Raw genomic sequence first — 20,797 nt, 5'->3', positions numbered from 1 at the left:
AGGTATCAGAAGGAACAAATTTGGAATAAAATTGAGACTTCAAAAAATCCAGAGCTTGAAATTTGAAAGAAGAAATGGAATTGGATAATCTGGTTTCCAGAGGCAGCTGGTTCCACAAGGGAACAATGCGGTTGAAGTATGATTGTTTGTGGGATTCAGTCTTACACCTCTGAAAAGCTAACATAAGAGGATCTGCAGAGAGCCTAGTGGTGGGATGGTTCTGTTGGTTTTTACTTTTTGTTGTCTTTCTTACCTATCCCTAATATGGATAATTACATAATATAATCATCTGAAACAGTTTTTAAGTTTAATCCCCTTCAGCCCTACTGACTATTCTTTAATACCATATCTCTGATTGGCTTAATACATGTAAACTCCTCTTTATAACCAAGGCTGATAATTCGGCCGGTAATACTATATACCCATAAGATTAAACATGTGAACCATCACTTATCGTTTTTCTTTTTTTTTTCTTTGCAGGGTCAACCGGGCATAAATCAGGATTGTCGTCCATCAAGACATAACATCATGGCCGCTCTCCTCCAGACGGCAGGACCTGTATCAACCCACGGGATGCTGACGAGTAATTGGAGATTTTTGAATTTACTCAATATCAGACAGTTCCAATCGGCTGCCAATGACTTACAATCAAGTGGACTAGGTTTATTAGTTGCCATACAGAACTCAACACGGGCATCGCATGTTTTTGTGAAGAAACCCCGTCTGAAGACATTAGGAATATTCTTCAGCAACACCCGGAATTACGGACAGATCCTGATTATTACGCGTCCAGGTATGCGATGCCTGCGTCAAAGAAAGTGAAACTTAATTTGCGGGCTAAACTTGTGTCAATGGGGCTATTAACTGAAAGGCAGCTGCTTTAACCTTTGACCTTCATTTTAAAAATGGAAGTATCCTGATTATTATGCGTCCAGATATGTGATGCCTCCGTCAAAGAAATTGAAATTCAATTTCTAAGCAAAACTTTTGTCAATGGGGCTATTGGCTGAAAGTCAGCTACTTTAACCTTCATTATGAAAGTATCCTGATTATTACGCGTCCAGATGTGTGATGTCTCCGTCAAAGAAAGTGAAACTTAATTTGCAAGCAAAACTTGTGTCAATGAGGTTATTGGCTGAAAGTCAGTTACTTCAACCTTTGACCTCATTTACGGACATATTCTGATAATATTATGCATCCAAATATGCAATGTCTGCATCGTAGAAAGTGAAGCTCAATTTTGGCTATTGGCTAAAAGACAGTTGCTTTAACCTTTGACCTTAATTACGGACAGATTCTGATTATTAAAGTGTCCATATATGCGATACCTGCGTCAATGAAAGTGAAATTTAATCTGCAAGCAAAACTTGTGTCAATGTGGCTATTGGCTGAAATTCACTTGCTTTAACCTTTGACCTTCTGTTTTTTAATTACGAAAAAAATCTTGATTATTATGCAACCAGATATGCGCTGCCTGCATCAAGCAAGTGAAACTCAATTTAGAGTCTAAAATTATGTCAATGTGGCAATTGGCTGAGAGTCTGCTGTTTTAAGCATTGACCTTAATAATTGTATTATTGAAATAGGGATTGTTAATATTTTGTACTAGTCCCACCAATATCAAATCAATACTGAAATCTGTATCAAAAATGTTCACAGTTCCCCTCAAGTCTGTGAGAACGATGTCGTGCCTGGAGTGCAATGTACAGGTACATGCCTTGTAAGAAATCCAGTATGTGAAAAAGGTGAAAGTCATGTACGATGGCGGACACGCATGTTATATAATGTGCATCACACAGCAAACAACTGATGATTTATAGCTATCTACTGCTGATATCGATTTTGATGATTTAAATTTGCCTATATTTATAATACAGGTTTGCTTGAAACTTTGTAATATTAATGAATCCATGGGTTGTAATTAATGCATACTATTTACCCATATTTTACATATTTTTATATTGAAAATGGGCTATTCCATTTTGAAGAGAAGTTTCCTGCCAGAGCAGTTCTTCTCACGGAGAACCAAACCTGCCTGGTTATCAAATTAATCAGTGACAATGTTATCTCTGAATTTGTATTAATTGAATAGGTATTAATTGATATTTTAATGTTATTGCATCAATTAGCACCTGACCAATTCAGAAATAACTTTGTCACTGATTAATGTGATAACCAGGCAGATCTGGTTCACCCCAGAAGAACTGCTCTGGCGGGGCTTCCTCTTTAAATATATACACCCCCATGGAAGATTTCAGTGGCATCTCAATTCCAGCTCCCACTCCATGGTCAATCCAGCTGGAAATGTCTGCTAGTTTATGCAAAATTACAGCTGACAATTGTTGAAATTTATCTAATCCAGTTGAATTTTACACAATTTGGCCAAAAATAAGAAGTTTTTATTTGGAATTCCAAAAGCTTCAACACCTTTTCCACTTTTTATCTAAGAAAATTATTGGATTTAGAATATTTTAAACTATTGAATATGGTTAGAATTCCAAAATCTTCAGCAGTGGAGTTGCAGTTTTCAAATATCGATCACGCGCTTGTCCAAAGTGGCAGATCGCTTGGAGTTGAAATCAAGTCAACTCGGGAGCGGTGCCACTCTGACGTATGAGAACAGAATACGTTTTTGGGCGTTGCTGAGCGGCAACATTGGCTTTTATAGTCATGCAGCTGCCGCTCAGTGGTGTACCGTTCCGCTTGCAGAAAAGTACAAGTGGCGTGATGAAGCCCCGCATAAAGCATCACGCCTCTCAGCAGTAAGCGGCAGAAAGTATGAAACCAGCATTAATTAAGCCCATTCATTCCCTTGGGATATAGCTACCAGAAGTTATTTTAACATCTAATCCAAATACGGTACTTGAAAAAATCATTAAGAAAATGAATATTAGGGCTCTATGATGAACTAAGCAATGTTGTAACAGTCTAAAACTTTTAAAATCATGTTTAACATTATCTTGTGTATTTTGCTATTTTTTTATTAATTATCAAAACTGAGCATTTGTGAGCCAACAGTCAACACCATTCACATAAAACCAGGTGGTGGTCGCATTGCATTCTCTAAATTCAGTAAATTTTCATCGTCAACCGTGTAATTGAATGGGATTATTTTGAAATTTTAAAACGCTTGAATTATCAAAAACAAATAGGCCTATGTTAATAAATAATATAAATACATGCTAAAACCGTTGGGGTTCGATAATGAACCCCACAAAACTAACCAGGATTGGGCTATTCCATTTGAAAATGTCATACCCCTGTGAAACAGCTTTCACAGAGGGAGTATGTTTATCAAATGGAATTGGCTATGGTTAAATATTTTGAAATACTTACTCCCACTGTATATGGCTTTACTTAATACCTGATTGTCTATTCTATTTGAAACCCATACTCCTCAGTGGAAGACTAGCTAAATCTTGCACAGGGGGAGTGTAAATTTTGAATGGAATAGCATATTGAATGGGTTTTTGTCTTATACCAAAATTGATGCATCTAATTAATACAGCATTTAAGCTGGTACTACACCCCTTGATAAATTTGTGACTATTTTTGCATTTTTCTCACAAAATAGTAACACACTGGTAACAAAAGTTATGTATATTATAGGGGCAAGGAATCCAGTTACTACACTGGAATTTCAGTGACTCAAGACAAGCGTTACGGTATTTATGACAAGAAAAGAGGTACCGCTAGAATGTACCTCATTTCTTAACATATATAATAAACCATTTGTTTCGAATCACTGAAAGTTCAGTGAAGTAATTGGAGTTCTTTTCTCTATAATATACATAACTTTTGTTACCAGTGTGTAGTTATTGTTTGAGAAAAATGCAAAATTAGTCACAAATTTGTCAGGGGGTGTACTCACTGTAGTACCACCTTAATCAACTTTCAGATCCTATATTTTTCACAAATCATGCTGTTTCGTTACAACAAGTTATGTTTGTTGCAACTTCAATTTATTTTTTCATGTTAAATTATGATTCTACCACATGAAGTTTAAATATTTATTAACATTCTAAATGTTTTGGTTGACCAGTGCCCCAGGTCTGTAGCATGGGTAAGTCATGTGAATCCAGTTAGAAAGAAAATGTTTAGGTGTGTAATTAATCCACTCTTTGCATGTACATGTGAGTTTGGTTTTTTTTAAAGTGTCCATACATGTATTTTGGAAATTCTGTGCCCCCTTAAAAAAAAATCCTGGCTATGGGCCTGACCACCAGTGCCACAATATCTGTGAATATGCTTTCAATTTGCTGATCTCAAAATGAGGTTCTACCCGCAAAGTGTGTGTTACGTGTGCGTACACCTGTCAAATGCATGCTTTAACTGCCGTGTACGCTTTGCAAAAGCCTTTTGGCACGTTGCTGGAAAAGCACGAAAAACAAAAATGCACTTGCAGGGAGAACCTAGTTTTGGTAGCAAGATGGCAGATCCGTGTAAAGGGCAATTTGTCTTGAAATTTACCATCTATACTCTGATCAGCTCGTAATTGGTGGGACATCATGGATTGATATAGAATGGCGTACACAAAACTTGGCACAGCACCTGTGCGTATTGCGTGAGTGAAACCCTCTTTTGTGTATTTACGCGGGCGTAAGTTAAGGGACTCACACAGCAGGGCCGTAGCAAGGTTGAAAAATGTGGGGCGGCCATCACAATGTGGGGCGGTCAAAATACAAATATATGCCCTAATTGAAACAAAGATATAAAGAAAAACATAAAAATAAAAAAATTTCTCAAAAAGTGGGGAGGCCATGGCATCCCCAGCCGCCCCGCTTGCTACGGCCCTGTCACACAGTAACAAAAATCGAATAATTCTCACCGATTATGAGCTGATCATAGTATAGACTAATTTTTATTAGCTTAAGGGGGTATTACACCCCTGCCCAATTTTATGCCTATTTTTGTATTTTTCTCAAAAATTATAGCCCATTGGGGACAAGTAAGATATGTATATTATAGGGGCAAGGACTACAACTACTGCACTGGAAATTTTATTTCAGCACAGACAACAGTTGTGGAGTTAAGCGAGCTTCAGACTCCGAGTATTGTACGTACAATATTGTATGTACAATGTGTACGTTATTTAATCTATTGCCATTCTATTTCCTAAAAATCGATAATATGTTACATACAATATCTAGCAGAAATATATTATCGATTTTACGTCATCAAACATTCTTTAGAACTTAAACATTACTGGAAATAGAATGGCAATAGATTAAATAACGTACATATTGTACATACAATATTGTACGTACAATAAAAAGTCTGTATACTGCTTTACAGTCAAAAATGAGGGAAAACCAATATTTGATCAATAAATCAATAACTACTTGCTTTGAGTTGCTGAATTGTCAGTGCAGTAGTTGTAGTCCTTGCCCCTATAATATACATATCTTACTTGTCACCAATGTGCTATAAGTTTTGAGAGAAACGCAAAAATAGGCAGACAATTGGCCAGGGGTGTAGTACCCCCTTAAATAGATTGCAAATATTTTACATTTTCTACTTGATACATCTTTTGGTGAAGTACAATGTACATATATTTTTATGGTCAAAAAGAAAAATTGAAAAAATGTGACATGGTATATCGAAAGGAGACACTTTAGAGTAGGTTCGAAAATGGAAACAGCAAAAAATCTGCCGGGAGTGATTTGTTCACAATTTGGGTTTGTTGCAGATTTGTGATTTTAATAATGTTTAAGGGATCTAAAATGAGCGTTTATTGTGTTTCGACAGTATTTTTTGTGGGACATGAGAGCACCTCAGACCTATCGAATTGCATTCTGAATCTGAAGCATGTCTTTCTGATATCAAATAATTTTCATTTTTGAAAATCACAATATAATACAAATTTTATGACAAATTATAAAAATTGATATTTTTCAAAATTTTGATATATAAAAGTCCTCGAAGTAAATTATATAAATCTAATGATATATTCTTAAAGTGTATGTAGCAGGGAGGAAATGCCGACGGTCAATTGAAAATTTTGACCTTTCATATTGAAGATATGGATTTTTTTCCCCAAAAGACCTAATTTTTTTTGGTGTTTTAGGGAAAAATCCATATCTTCAATAATGAAAGGTCAAAATTTTCAATTGATCGTCGGCTTTTCATCCCACCTACATACATTAAGTATAAATCATCAGATTTGTAAAGTTTACTTGAGTACTGTTAAATATCAAAATATCAATTTTAATGATTTGCCATAAAATGTGTATTAAATTGCTAATTTCCAAAAATCAAAATTATTTGATATCAGAATGACTTTCTTCGTATTCAGAATGCAATTCGATATGTCTGATGTGCTCTAATGTCCCAAAATAAATACTGTCCAAACGTTCATACCCCAGCCCTTAAAACATTGTCTGATAGTTTCAAACCGCAATATAACTGGCATCTTGTATTTTTTGAGACATATTTCAAGGTCATTCCTGCTCTCAACATTGTCAATAATATTTTCAAAGGCTGATATCTCAATGTGCAATTTTATAATACCATAACTTACAAACTCAATATCTTCGCTTAGGAATGTCCCGATTTCATTGGGGAAAATGGCGTTGTGAAACAAAATATCTCTACATTTAAGATAAGATAATCAAAATTGGTAACCTGCCCAAAAGTGTCTCTTTTTGATATACCACGTCACAAATAATAAACTAATTTCATCTTCACAAGCTCAAATATAACAAAATAAGATGGGGCTGTTTTGCCATGCTGATACTTCTGTTGAAATGGTTTTCACATTTTGTAACTTTGATCAGCACTGTGTCCCGTTTGGAAATGTTGCCAGGTACACCACTGACAAGTTTTGGTAACTGTATTTCGAGGGTTGACAAACAAAATGAGTAAAATAATATTTTGCATTGAAATTGAAACCAAGTATTATTGTGCTATAGATGAAATAGGAAGTTGATTAAGTTAAGGCTTTATGATTTTAAGAATCTGTGGGTATTACATATTATTTTGGTACCAAAATCTCAAAATGGCCAAAAGTGAGTTAAGGCCTTCAGTTTGGCAACCCTCGATTTGTATTATGGTGTGGGTCGTGCCATATTTTTCTTACAAAATTTGGGTCACAGGGAAAAAGTTTGGGAAGCCCTGCCATAGTGTCATTAGGCAAATCTTTATGATTTATGCCTCTGAAAGTTCAACTTTCCTGGATTTATTACACCAATCAGCAATATGGTAAGAATCATTGTGGTATGACTAGAGAGGATTGAGCTTAAATATCTAGAAGCTGTATTTTAATTGGTTACTCAGATGATATTGTTCCATAATTAACCAATCAAAAACACTGTAAGTAAGGTAGTAGTTCTCAGAGGTTATGGTAAATTTTGCTGGAATTGAGGCATAAATATGATCTATGAGACATGTAACCCAGTATGCAGCTGCTTATTAACCCTAACCCGCCAGGGGCTTTTTGGCGACGGGAAGGGAAAGAAGGAAGGAATAAAGAGAGAAAAGAAAGAAAGAAGTTGTTTGCTCTTGAGACCCCTTGCATGCCAAGCATGGGATTGGCAAAACTTTGCCACAGGTCATAGGCTTCGCTGGCCAGCGAAACCGTGCCTATATATCACTTAGGGCGATTGCATCATCACACCATGTGAGATGCACGCAGGAACAGCGCATTGATCAAGTAGTATTTTGTAGTACTCAGGCGGGTTAGGGTTAACTGAGCCTATACTGAGTTTCGATAGTGGTCACCTAACCCTAACCTGCCAGGGGCTTTTTGGCGATGGGAAGGTAAAGAAGGAAGGAATAAAGAGAGAAAAGAAAGAAAGAAGTTGTTTGCTCTGGGCGGGATTCAAACCCGAGATCCCTCGCATACCAAGCACAGGATCGACTACACTTTGCCACGAGTCGTGGGGTTGGCTGGCCAGCGAAAGCGTGCCTATATATCACTTAGGGCGATTCCGTCATCACACCACGTGAGATGCACGCACAATAGCGCATTTATCAAGTAGTATTTTGTAGTACTCAGGCGGGCCCGGCAGGCGGGTTAGGGTTAACTGAGCCTATACTTAGTTTCGATAGTGGTCACCTAACCCTAACCCGCCAGGGGCTTTTTGGCGATGGGAAGGTAAAGCAGGAAGGAATACAGAGAGAAAAGAAAGAAAGAAGTTGTTTGCTCTGGGTGGGATTCGAACCCAAGACCCCTCGCATGCCAAGCACAGGATCGGCTACATTTTGCCACAGGTCGTGGGGTTGGCTGGCCAGCGAAACCGTGCCTATATATCACTTAGGGCGATTGCATCATCACACCATGTGAGATGCACGCACGAACAGCACATTTATCAAGTAGTATTTTGTAGTACTCGGGCGGGTTAGGGTTAAGGGTGGGTTGCCTGATTGACAGACTCATCCTCCCACTTTACCACCCACCTATAAGTGGTAATTTTTGCATAAGTTTTATTTTCGCGAATGGAGTTCCAACAGCGAAATTAACATCTTGCGAAAATATTAAATAATGTATAGGAAGTACAGGGCTGGATTCCTACATGTCTCTCTCACGCCAAATTGTGACAATAACTATATGTGAAAATTACCACTAATAATGCAATGTCAGATATTATTATACACAGAAATTATTCAGTTTAACCCACAGAGTGTTACAACAATTTAAGGCAAACCCAAATAAATAAAAAATGATAGAATGCGGCGACACAGGAATCGAACCCAAGACTCAATGTGTTAGACATACATCCAAAGCTCCAGACCAGGGTCTTAGCTAGCCACCCGTCTGGCCGTCATTTGAGACGGCCAGTTTGCTCCTGGGACGGGCAAAATGAATGCCTTTGACAGATGCTATATCATAAATTATATGTTTTGAGAATTTTTAGTAGACCCAATTCATAGAACAAGGCCATATCAGCACATATTTGAACTCTTTGAACCCCCAATGGGCTATAGATGTCTAGTAAATATTTTAAAGGTCAAATTAGGACAGGCAAATTTATTCAAATGACGGGCAACCCTCAATTTCTAGCTAAGACCCTGCTCTAGACTGTCAACATCCAAAAATTTTGTGTATGATACCCTATGTGCTTTAATACATGCATATTACCAGGTTCAAAGTTGACACTTAGAAATGGTCTGAAAACAGTTTAGTGGAAATACATATCTGTAAAATATTTAATGTAAACTTGACATAGGCCTTATGTAATTGGATTTTTGACTAGTATCAACTTATTGGTGCCATTAAACTTTTCAGGTGAACTTTACACGCAACTGAACTGACCTTTGGTAATGCATAAAACATTTACCAGGTACCTTAGGGACAGGCACCCAAGAGCCCGAATATCCCAGCCTTGAATCCAAACCACTTTCCTGTGTCCGCCCAGTGTTGTGATTCTTTTGATCTGAGCACATGTTAATGTTCTTAAGTTGGTATTACCAGGGACAGTGTATAAAGGGACTGGAAACGGGATTATTGATAGCTATTGTCATGCTATTGTTATCAGATTATCTTTCACGACCTTCGATTGTATGCGAGTTGCGCCGAGGGCGCGATGTTTGAATTTTATTATTTACTCATGTTGCTCTACAAAATATCAAAGACACATCAAAGTATTCCAATCAATATCTTTTTTAAGTTATGATAAATTGTGTAAAATGTCTATCCTTTGTCGAAAATAATTTCTGTGTAGCATCGAGAATCATTTACATAGGATTTTAGAGACAAAATGTGATAATTTTGTGGAGATACAGAATGCTAGAACAAACAAAATTATATTTTTTCTGGAATGTGTACACCGTACGCTTGGTATTCCTACTGATATTGATACTGAAATAATTCTTAAGATGATGTTCTTTGAAGATTTATGTTGGCATTTCTAGAGTCTGTCATTATACTAGCAAGCATGTAGGCTCATTTCACAGAATGTACAAGACAAGCCAAGCGCAGTGTTGTAACTGTGCTTGGATTAGCATTAGGGTATATTGATCAACGTATTATTCATGCTTGCTCAACTGAGGATAATTTGTAAACCAGCAACTCGCATGGTACAATGGATGGAAGGCGTTTCCAGTCCCTCCATACAAGGTCCCTGGTATTACCCTCATATAAGCGTACTCAAAGTTATCAAGATGGCTTTCAGGGTAAAGCTGTCCAATAGGTATGCTTACATGAAGGATGGACATTGTGTAGCTGCTCCTATTTTTCCTATTGTATTGTATTAATTTCATTTGTTCTGGTTCAAGATGGGGTGAATAGGGACAGGGGTGAATATAGGGACAAATTATCTGCTGAACTGCCTTCCAATCTCTGGTGATTTGCTTTTCCAATTTACAGATAATAAAGTGTACACTGTTTACCAAGCTTTTGAATCCATTCGCCCATCCTTATTCGCTCATTTTAAGGTGCTGCATTATGTTGAAAGTTTTTTGGCAGGCAAATGTTAATTTTTTTCACCCATATGCGGCAGTGATGTCAGTGCCAGTATGTGCATATTCCCTTAGGCGCTGCTTCAAATCGCCAGCATTCCCAAAAATCACTTATGATGAAAATATGTGTGTGCCAAACATCGCTGCCACATCGGGGTGAAAAAAATATCTATTCACTATGCATTGTTTGTTAATTTTTGTTTTATTTGACAAGCTCTATGCAGGATTTCTAGTTTATTTCTTGTTTGTTTGGCTGTGAAATTCTATGGTTACTTTTTAAGACATATAGACGCAACCCAATATATTGTTATTGTTTGTTTTTAATAAATAAAACGGTTCTTCTGGAACACCGAAATATAAAACAACGAATCAAGACTTCTTTATTATTAAAATGGTTTTATTTCACATTTTTAATTAAACAAATGCACAATATCTTGACAATCTGGTTTTACAAGTCCTTCAGTACATATTTATACATGTCAGTTAAGGGTTAAAAAAATAACTCCCCCACCCTAAAATTACAAAACATTTCTTAACATCTTGTTGACTTGAAAAATGTAAAAGCATCTTTTTGCTACCCTCCCAAAGTTCTCCCTTCTGAAAATCATTTTTTGTTGGTCAAAAATAATCACATTTTCCAATTACGATGCTTTCAGAAAAAGTTGCACTTTTCAACAAAAATGTTCTTGAATCTCGATATTAATGTGATAAATGTTTTGATTAATTTAATTGTGTTTTTGTTTGTTTTTTCTTGAAATTTTATGAGTCCAATAACTCAGTGAGTCACCAATGCAATCATCTTTCAGCAGTTGGAGAAATCAAGATCCGCCCCCACACTTTCGAAAAGCTGCATACGCCACTGGCACAAACTGCACAAAAATTGACATCTTGCTTCACAGTACATATGGTTTCCTATGTAATATATTACATATGGATGGTCTTGTGCATAATGGTATATATTATATTGTGTTTTATTATTAATTCCAAGAAATGATTACTATATATAGGCAATTTTGATGGAAGTCTTACAAAATTGCGGACGGACAATGACATTATAATACAATGTATTTACATCTGCATAGCATCACAATTTTACAAACAATGTACAGGTAGTACAGCAATTTCCTTACAACAAATTGACACCGGATGAATTATCAGCATAACAGGCTGTATCAGAATGGTTAGTACCTGTCAGTTTGGATGTGAATTTTCTTCCAAAATCAACATTGGATCTTCTTGAAATGACCAACAAGGTGAATCTTATGCTGCACTTTGAGGTGGCAGTTTCTGTAATCAATGGAAATGGATGGGTACTAATCACTTGGATACAGTCTGTATTCTGTCGGTCGGACATCCGGGATATCTCTAGTCTCGGGCCCAAACTGCATGTGGCTCACGGTTTGTTATGAACAACAGAAACTGGCTGTGAAGGAGGCTACATAGCGATGTTGCTGGAGTGATATTCAATTTCGGAAAAAAACGACACTCGACCATGGAATTTAATTTTAAGTTTGTCAGTATATAAACGGTAAATCAAGTAAGTTTTTTCCACTCTGAAGACTTAGAAACGGTTGTTTGATTCCACTGACTATTTGCGATCGAAATTTACGTAACACCAATGACAGAAATTGTCAACAAAAATCGAATCAGGGACTTGTTTTCACTCGACCGTGATCAACCGGAAGTGACGTGGCACGGACCGACAGAATATGAAGTATTTCTTTTGTCTTTTGCAAATTGCCTCCACCCTCCTGGGTTGCCCCTCTAAGTATAGGCTGGAATTATCCTTTTGTACTGTACATTAAACATTCAGATCGAAATGAATCTCACTTGGTCATTTTATTTTTCACACACATTTAGCAAAAATTCCTTCCTAGTCTTGTTGCAAGAAAAGTGCTATGGTCTCCAATTGGTTTCCTCAAGACAGTAACGTCTGTGTTACCGTGTGCGATACATACAAGTACATGATTAAAGGTGGTGTATCTGAAGGGTGCATCACCACCTTTATGCTACTGTTTTGAGAAAGCTAAATGGACCATAGACTATGTTGGCAGGACTTGTGAAATGTTCGACTTTACACTACCATTAATTATTTACCTTTATACAATAAATAAGAAAATTATCAAGGTGGTTATTACATAATAGTAAGGCAACATGGAATGTTCATTTCTTAAACCTATGAGAACTACCTGTGCATTGGTCAAAAAGAAGTTTTAATTATCAATTGTACCACTCAGCAACATTGTTGGAAAAATTTCACCATGCAAAAATATTGGGGTGAATTATTTGGAAAGCCCTATTCTGATTGGTGATTAAAATGAAGATATCATGGTGACCAATCAGAGGCAATGTTAGATCAGCAGGTAGTGCTCTAGGAGTTAACTGACTGACAATGTGATTTCCCTTTTACAACCTGACAAAGAAATCAAGTGAAATAAAATTTTACACTAAGCCTCATTTGTATTCGTTATATTAACAAGTAGTGCTTGATGATTGTCGCATACAGAGCGTACTACCAATTCCAGAAAAATACAGGACTAATTTTTTGAGATCAAAAAAATATTATCAACTTCTGCCAAATGAAACACAGCTCAATCCTAATTGTAACACAATCTGCTCCATGGAGGCCAAAGAAGGCTTTTTAAAAAATTGATTTACTATAATGATTACCTTATACAAACATTAGGCTATCATATACTGAAAAATCCAAAGGTCTAGCATATGGTTCTAAAGTAAAGACATTTTGTGATGTCCTAAAAATATACACCAGACCTTTGTACCTTCTTGGGTTCAGTCGGTTCAAATAGCTATTGCTGTAGCCTTAATTCATTAATCTGGTCTTGTTTTGAGTTCACAGAACTTACTCAACATTATTTCTTAGAAAATAGCATGTGTCACATGTATCAATTTTGCCTGCAGGAGCAAACTGCCCATCCATGACCCTGATACATGCATGTCCATAGTCACCTGCACTCTGCAAGACAACCATATAGCATCCTTATCCTACACTCTCTTTAAGTTAGCCTAAAGGTCGATTTGCAAGAGAGGAAAAGTGCAGTCAGTGCAAGAACGTAAGTGACAATTTTGGATGAAAGCGAGTTATTAATAGATTATGACAATAAATATACACATTTGAAGCTATTTTACAAGTCTTTAGAAGCAATTAATTAAATTTTAATTAAGATGTTACAAAAATGCAGATATACCGTTCTTGCACTAACACAACACATTTTTACAAGCATTTTTAAAATGTTAATATAAAAAATATTATCTATACATGATGACAAGAAAGCATTGCAAACTACATTTTCACACACATGCATATTATTGGTTATTTACGTCACATCAATGTTACATGTTTTTTTTTCAACTGACACTCTTTTTTCTTTGTATGAACGTGGCATAACTACATGTGGGGCTACACTCATAAAATCGGAAGCAGAATCCTTAACATACTTCCGCGTACTTTTAAGTTCCCACCACACCATTACCCACTACCCAGTGCCCCTGATTGGCTGTTCACAAGATATGCCAATATACTAAGCCCTTCCCAGTTCGCAGATGCTATAGACATACTATGATTAAAAGGGATTCTGCATGTTACATGTGAAAACTACAGGAACATAATGGTGTGACACACCAACAAGAACGATGCATACTCATGGTGCAAAGCTCAGCTTGTGGGTGATTATAAAACATAGATGTATTTATGTTTACTAGAAGAGGCTAAATGGCCCTTAAAAATCACAGAAAGTTTTAAATATCTGAAGTTTTGCAAACACATTCTGTGACATTTTTAAAAATTTCTGTCCAAATTAATCCACTTTAGGTTTTTTTAAAAAAAGAATGCATTTTGTAAATTAACAAACAAGTTTTAAACATTGGGCTAATCCATATAAAGTCCACACTCCCCCTGTGGAAGAGTTTGAAAATATTTTCAACAGGAGCATGAATTTCAAATGGAAGATTCAGGATAAATCTTTCTCAGAGGGTGAATGAAAGTCAAATGGACGGAGCTGCCTAATGTGTTCAGTTCATTTGAAATTCATACTCTTCCTGTGGAAAATATTTCCAACATCTTCCACAAGAGTATGGATTTGAAGCGGAATAACTCATTGTTGAACTGAAGGAATTCTTTTTTGCCCAGGGCGCACGAGAATTGAAGCAAATCGCAAATTTTGGCAACATATTATATCAGTATACAAAAATTTTTAATTGTTAATCCCAAATTTTTTTTTCCTGGGACGATTCGGCATCACCTAATGCTGCACCCAGGGCACATTCCCCCTTGCCCCCCTATACTGTGTCTCGTCTCAAGTTGAGAGTAATGCCATGTTGGATTTTGCAATGAAATTTATGTGGTTGCGTCGCCAGTATACAGACAAATCGTTCTTCTATGCGTGCGAATACACCCTGTAGCAAAATGGTGTTTACTCTCAACTTGAGACTATAGCTACGCCACTGATGCCAGCCCCTGTCATATTTATCCAGGAAGACATTGAGGTGTCAATGCAAGGTACCACCTGCAATAGCTGCCAGGTAGCACATTCTTAAATGTGTATACAATATGGAATGCAGAAATTGTCAAATGTCTGTAGGGCAGCCTTCTTATGTTACAAGTTTGTACAAAATATACATTATTATAATTATTTACAAATTGTAGAGATGATAGATTGTCCTGCCTGTATACCACTTGTACAGGGTGTACCAAAGTGTTGTTTATTAAAAACTTTTGCCTCATTTTCAATATGAAATTACAGGTAAGGCAAAAAAAATTGTTGTGTTGCCCTCAAGTGGGATAGTTGGGGTGGTCGATTATTTTTTTTTTTTAATGTTCAGTTTTTAAAAATCCCCACAAATATTAAATAATGCTTCTTCCTTTAGGGACATTTGTCAAGTGAAAAACATTTTTTAACATATCTGTAAAAATTGTCATTAATCTTTTTTTTAATCAGGGTCGGTTGCTGAAGGCAACACAACAATTTTGTTGCCTTATATCTAGAGTCAATGGTTAACAGTAATCAACACTTTGGGATATTCCAGTTGAAATCCATACACCATATGAAATACCTGATCTTAATCTCCCACACATAGGGTGTAGGTCTCAAATGTTGTCACCCATTCAGGTAACCCATTTGAAATTCACACTCCCTGCCCTGTATGGAAGATTAAGGTAATGTCTTTCACAGGAGATGTATGGATTTCAACTGGAATAGTCCTTCTTTTCCTTTAATTCAAAACATGACATTATGACACACATCGGTGTTACTTATCAATCCATTTCATGTATATTTGCTATAAACTAAATGTAATTTACCAGAATCATTTTTCAAATTCAACTTATCCAAATTTTGTGGAACTGGGTATCTCTGTGTATCAATTTCTCTATATTTTGTAACTACATAGAACCTTCAATTAAGTCCAAAAGATACTTCTTTCAATACTTTCTCATCTGAAACTATGCTACCCTGGATATGAACAAAATTTATCATTTTGGGAGTTGTAAAAAAGTATTCCAGTTGAAATCCATACACACCCTATGGAACAAATGTATGACCTTAATCTCCCACACTGGGAGTGTAGATTTCAAATGGAGTCGCCTATTCAGGTAATCCCATTTGAAATTCACACTCCCTGTGTGGAAAATTAAAGTCATGTCTTCCATAGGGGTGTATGGATTTCAACTGAATAGCCCACTGCAGTAGATGTAAACTAGGTGTATTTTGATGGTAAGCATTGAACTAGAAGAGAAGTGTGATGTCCAAGTTTGAGACAGTCATGACTTGGGAAATCATTTATATCAGACTTCAAAAACTAAGCACTGTTTCAACTGGGACCCACACTGTATCCTAGCTCTACATCCACAATGAGGAAGAGATTTCAGATGTCCTAGTCTCCATCACAGTTTACATCAGTCGTCTGTGCTTTCATTGAAGGCTTCTAAGGCTGTGAAGAGGTTATTAGCATCCTCGGCTGCATCTTTAAATGATATCTGTGAAAAAAAATACCAGGACGAAATTAAGAAAATTTGATGGCTTATAGTGCATCTCACACAACACATGGAAGATAAGTTCAACTGGTAGAATTAATGAATAGAGTTTAAAGCTTTTATTAGGGATGACCATCATAATTTCATGTTGCCCCTTTTGCTACAAAAGATTGTTTTCTGGAAAGAACTCATCAACAGAAGTATTTTGGTGGTTAAATGGTCAAAATCGGTCAAAAACTTTTCAATTATGAATTTTCAAAGTTTCCCATTCTGACCGGTCATTGAACGAAAATAAATTGACAAAGTCTAAATATAGCAATGTGAGCAAAATTGGTATAAGCATATGATTTACCTTTTTATATTTCTTTATTTTAATATATATGCAAACATGAAACAAGCATATTGTGAAAGTATCAAAGGGGTTTCTTATGAAATGGCACTTTACTAGTCAATAGCATTAAGTATTTCTTCAAACCGAGGCACTGAAATCATGCTTTTAGAAAACATTTGCCAAAAATCATCCATAATGGCCAAAGTGGCACAAAATCAAAAGTCCAGGTGAACTTTTTTCCACAACAATATACACTACACATAAGAAAAATACTAATGTACTACAAGGGATTTTCAACATAGGAATCCAAACAATCAAGTACCAACATGCACAGCTTTATCCTGATATCACTTCTGGGGTTTTAACAAAATGTTTAACCTCTATTGTGATTGGCAGCAGCATAAGGTATCTCTTTGATAGCTGATAATGCCCAGCCATTCAGCAAGTGGCTAATAACAGACCTTGATAGGCTTGAATGAATACTGTCATGTGCTACAAAACCATCACATCCAGGGCCTGGTCACTCCATATGCTACAGAGAGCACAGTACTTTAACAATGGAGTGAAAGACTCATTATTGATTAGGCGCGTATTTTAAAAGTACAGCTCCTGTGCGTGTATAGCAGCAAGTCAGTGCAGATGGTATAAATATAAGAAAATGTTTAGGGTTGAGATCAGGTGAATAATACAACAAATGAGCATGAAACTTCACATTTAGTTTCAGAAAGGTGTCTATTTAACATGATTCGAAAGGTGTTTGGAAATTCCAAAGGGAAGCTGGTGATTTAATTTTTAACTCGAGATCTACTTGTCCGGTTTTTTTTCCTTTTTACAGAGGGTATGATAGAGGTAATAACAACAACTCTGCCAAATTACAGCTCAGTAGGTCAAGGTGTTCACCTGATCTTTTCATCTGAATATTTTGTGCCATTCTGAGCAGTGCTGCACTGGGCCACTGGCAATTAAGCGCACTGTGGCGATTGACCAATTTTGACTCACACTTACAGAAAAACCAAATAAGTTATGATGCTGTAATTTGCAGGATAGTTACAAAACATAATTGGCATTAACATCTCCAATTTTTACAGAAAAATTATGAAAAATAAAAGAATGAGCTCAATTTAGAAATGTCTGTGCAAGCAGTGCACAGTTGAGCTCCCTGCATGTCTATGGGAGTGTTCTAATCAAGTTGATGGTTCATTGGTCATCCCTACTTTTATACGCACAAAGCCTCATTCCTGAAGATATTGAGGCCCTGGGAGTACTTAAATTTGGTTTGGGTAGCTAGGGTGTGCTGCTGAGGATTTGAAAGTGGAAACCTCTGTCATCTTTACCTTCTTTGCTTTTAATTTCTGATCAAACATCTCGACCACAGACATGACATGTTCTGTAAACAAATTCATCTTGGCTTTAGCCGCATCCCCTGCATCATCTGATCTACCACTTGTCTCTGCTCTTGATGTGATATTCTTCTCCAGTTCTTCTGTCTCTCCTTCCAAGAAGATGACGCCTTCAACTTCACCAAACTGTACGTGAATGACAAAATAGATAACCGCATGAGATCACTAAAGCTCAACGTTACCCATCTGCAATGAACTTTTGCCGCCAGATGACCAGTAGGGCTGATGATGCGTTCAGGATTGGACGTGAAAATTTCCCACTCAAAAACAGTAAGTCCAGTTGACTAGATTATAGTTCAATATTAATATTGTTTACTACCTGGATGAATGATAATCTTCACAAACGTAACATCTGCAAAGAGGTTGATGTGTATGTCCAAGAAATAATCATGAATTGATTATGATATTCGTCTGCTTAGGAGGATGCAAACTTTTCTTAACATGGACGATAGTAAAGTTTATGATGCTTGCCTGCAAGTCTAACAATAACATACGTGACACGATCTGGTCCATGGGGGCCAAAGGCGGCAAATTTGAAATTGAGATAAAGTCAAAAATATGGAGTAAAAAACAATAACATACATAAGAAAATACACATCACAAAACCTCAGAATTTAAGAACCAAGTATGCTAGACCTTTGGTGTTTTCAGTATATGATAGCCTAATGTTTGTAGAAGGTAATAATTATAATAACTCAATTTTCAAAAATGCCTCCTTTGGCCCGCATGGAGCAGATTGCCATGTCACATTATTACAAGCAACAACAATCAATCAATCAAATTATTGGGTTTTCTTACTAATAATGACCCTTTAAACTATCGACCTTGAGCCATTATAGATGTGGCAGTGGTGTCAACGCATTGAGGCAGCTCTTTTGAGTGCACATCTATGCCGCGTCTATAAGCACATACGTACTTGTGTCCGCCAGCACTTAGAGCAAATGCTAGCAATTTGAAGCTGTGCCTACTGAAATACGCACTGACCTCACTGCCACATCAAGGTGAAAAATGGTATATTTATTTCTTTATAAAGTGAGGAACTTACTGTTTCAGCAAACCCTTCAGCCTGTTCTTTAGTCCTTGGGAAGCCATCAATAACAAAGCCTTTGGCATCTTGCTTGGAATCTATCTCTAGACTCAATAACATCATGATGTCCCAACGTCCCAAGGTTCCTGAAGCAATTGTAGCAGCCAGTTCCCGACCTTCCTCAGTATCCTTGGCGGCCTCCACTCTTAACAATTCCCCAACAGAGAGGTGAATGTACTCTTTCTTAGCTGCAATCTTGGCGGCTGCTTCTTTCTTCCCTGACCCTGGTGGACCTGTGAAGAAACAAATATTGTAATGGTTACCGAAAGTTACACAAATTCTCACAAACAATTAAGATTTGTACAGTTTGCACTCAGATGTTATCAGAGATATTCGTTGACCACAATTGGGGGCACCAGGACTGATTGAGGGGGCACTGGCTGGTAATTTTTCTATGGTGGTTGATGTCTTCCCTAGTCATTGTTCATGCCTAGTTCTGGTTTGGACATATATAGCATTCTTAATGCCTCTTTCAAACCATTTGCTTATGAAAGCTAGCATGTTCACATTCGGAGAGGTGACATTGTGTCTTTATTGGTGCATTTGGGCACCAACAGGGGAGGTGTCCCCTTTGCGTTCAGTGAGTCTGGATCTTAGGGTGTGAGACATTGCAATCATATGTAACATGATCAAGCAAAATGAGTGTTGTGTTTTTGATGAAAGCTTAATTAATACGAAACAAGCGTAAATATATCAATGCAATAGGTCTTACAATAATACTTTATTTGCTCAAACTTCAAAATGGCACCTGGAATAATTAGCTTTCATCCAAAGCACTCTATATATGAGGCGATCAAGCAAAATGAGTCAGATGTCTGGAATATTGATTTTGAGATATAATCAATAATAGTATTCAACTTTCTTTGTATTTTATTGTTCTGAGCAACACTAAAATAGCCATATCTTTAATCAAAATTTGAAAGTATTTACTGAAAGTAATCAAACTCACCAATTACGAAGATAAACTTCCGCACCACTTTCTCATCCTTCTTTTCTTCAGTTTTCTTTTCTTCCTCAGCCGCTGTTTCCGTTTTCTCCTCTGACGATTCCGCTTTCTCCTCTGAAGTTTCTGTTTTCTCCTCTGATGTTTCCGGTTTCTCCTCTGACATTGCTGGTTTCTCCTCTGACGTTGCAGGTTTCTCTTCTGTTTTCTCTTCCGTTTTCTCTTCTGCCTTTTCACCTTCATTGGTAGAAGCTATAGGTTTGATACCGCATTCTTCAAACACCTTGACTACTTCAGCAAAGACTTCATCAGGTCCGGATTGAGCAGAAATCTAGAACAAATATCAAAAGACAACAGTTACATTGAGACAGCCACATTTGAAAAGTATTCAACAAACATTGGGTTGTTGCATCGTAAATAAGCACTCCCCCTGAGGAAGATTTAGCTCAAGTCTTCTACAGAGGGAGTATAAGTATTAAAAGACAAGTCATATATCGAGAGTGTAAGTTAAAAACAGAATGGACAATCGGGTAACTATTTCAAATACTCTAAATACTCAGTTTGGAAATTTTACAACAGTACATTTCTTTCTGAGATTTAAAATGTGTTAATTTCCCATAAAAAACTTAAATAACATTCCTGGCTTGAC

General features: G+C 36.7%; 2 protein-coding genes and 1 long non-coding RNA gene across 3 annotated transcripts in view; 1 reads left to right on the top strand and 2 right to left on the bottom strand.

The window, feature by feature from the left end:
• LOC140139895 (uncharacterized) overlaps positions 1–1,325 on the top strand; it is a 40,119-nt gene extending 38,794 nt beyond the window's left edge. The window contains exon 6 of the mRNA XM_072161659.1: positions 481–1,325. The gene's annotated coding sequence lies outside the window, so the exon portion shown is untranslated. The remainder of the gene's footprint in view (positions 1–480) is intronic.
• The window catches only part of LOC140139898 (uncharacterized), a 280,876-nt gene that overhangs the window by 3,079 nt on the left and 257,000 nt on the right, over positions 1–20,797 (bottom strand). The window lies entirely within an intron of this gene.
• LOC140139894 (adenylate kinase isoenzyme 5-like) overlaps positions 16,091–20,797 on the bottom strand; it is a 31,975-nt gene continuing 27,268 nt past the window's right edge. Inside the window, 4 exon segments of the mRNA XM_072161657.1 lie at positions 16,091–16,390; positions 18,053–18,244; positions 19,164–19,438; positions 20,155–20,479. Of these exon segments, the coding sequence (XP_072017758.1) occupies positions 16,310–16,390; positions 18,053–18,244; positions 19,164–19,438; positions 20,155–20,479 (873 nt within the window). The 3' untranslated portion in view covers positions 16,091–16,309.

Source organism: Amphiura filiformis, chromosome 18 (assembly GCF_039555335.1).
Source record: "Amphiura filiformis chromosome 18, Afil_fr2py, whole genome shotgun sequence".
Taxonomy (NCBI): Eukaryota; Metazoa; Echinodermata; class Ophiuroidea; order Amphilepidida; family Amphiuridae; genus Amphiura; species Amphiura filiformis.
Note: the sequence above shows the minus strand (reverse complement) of the source record. Positions and strands in the feature narration are given on the sequence as shown.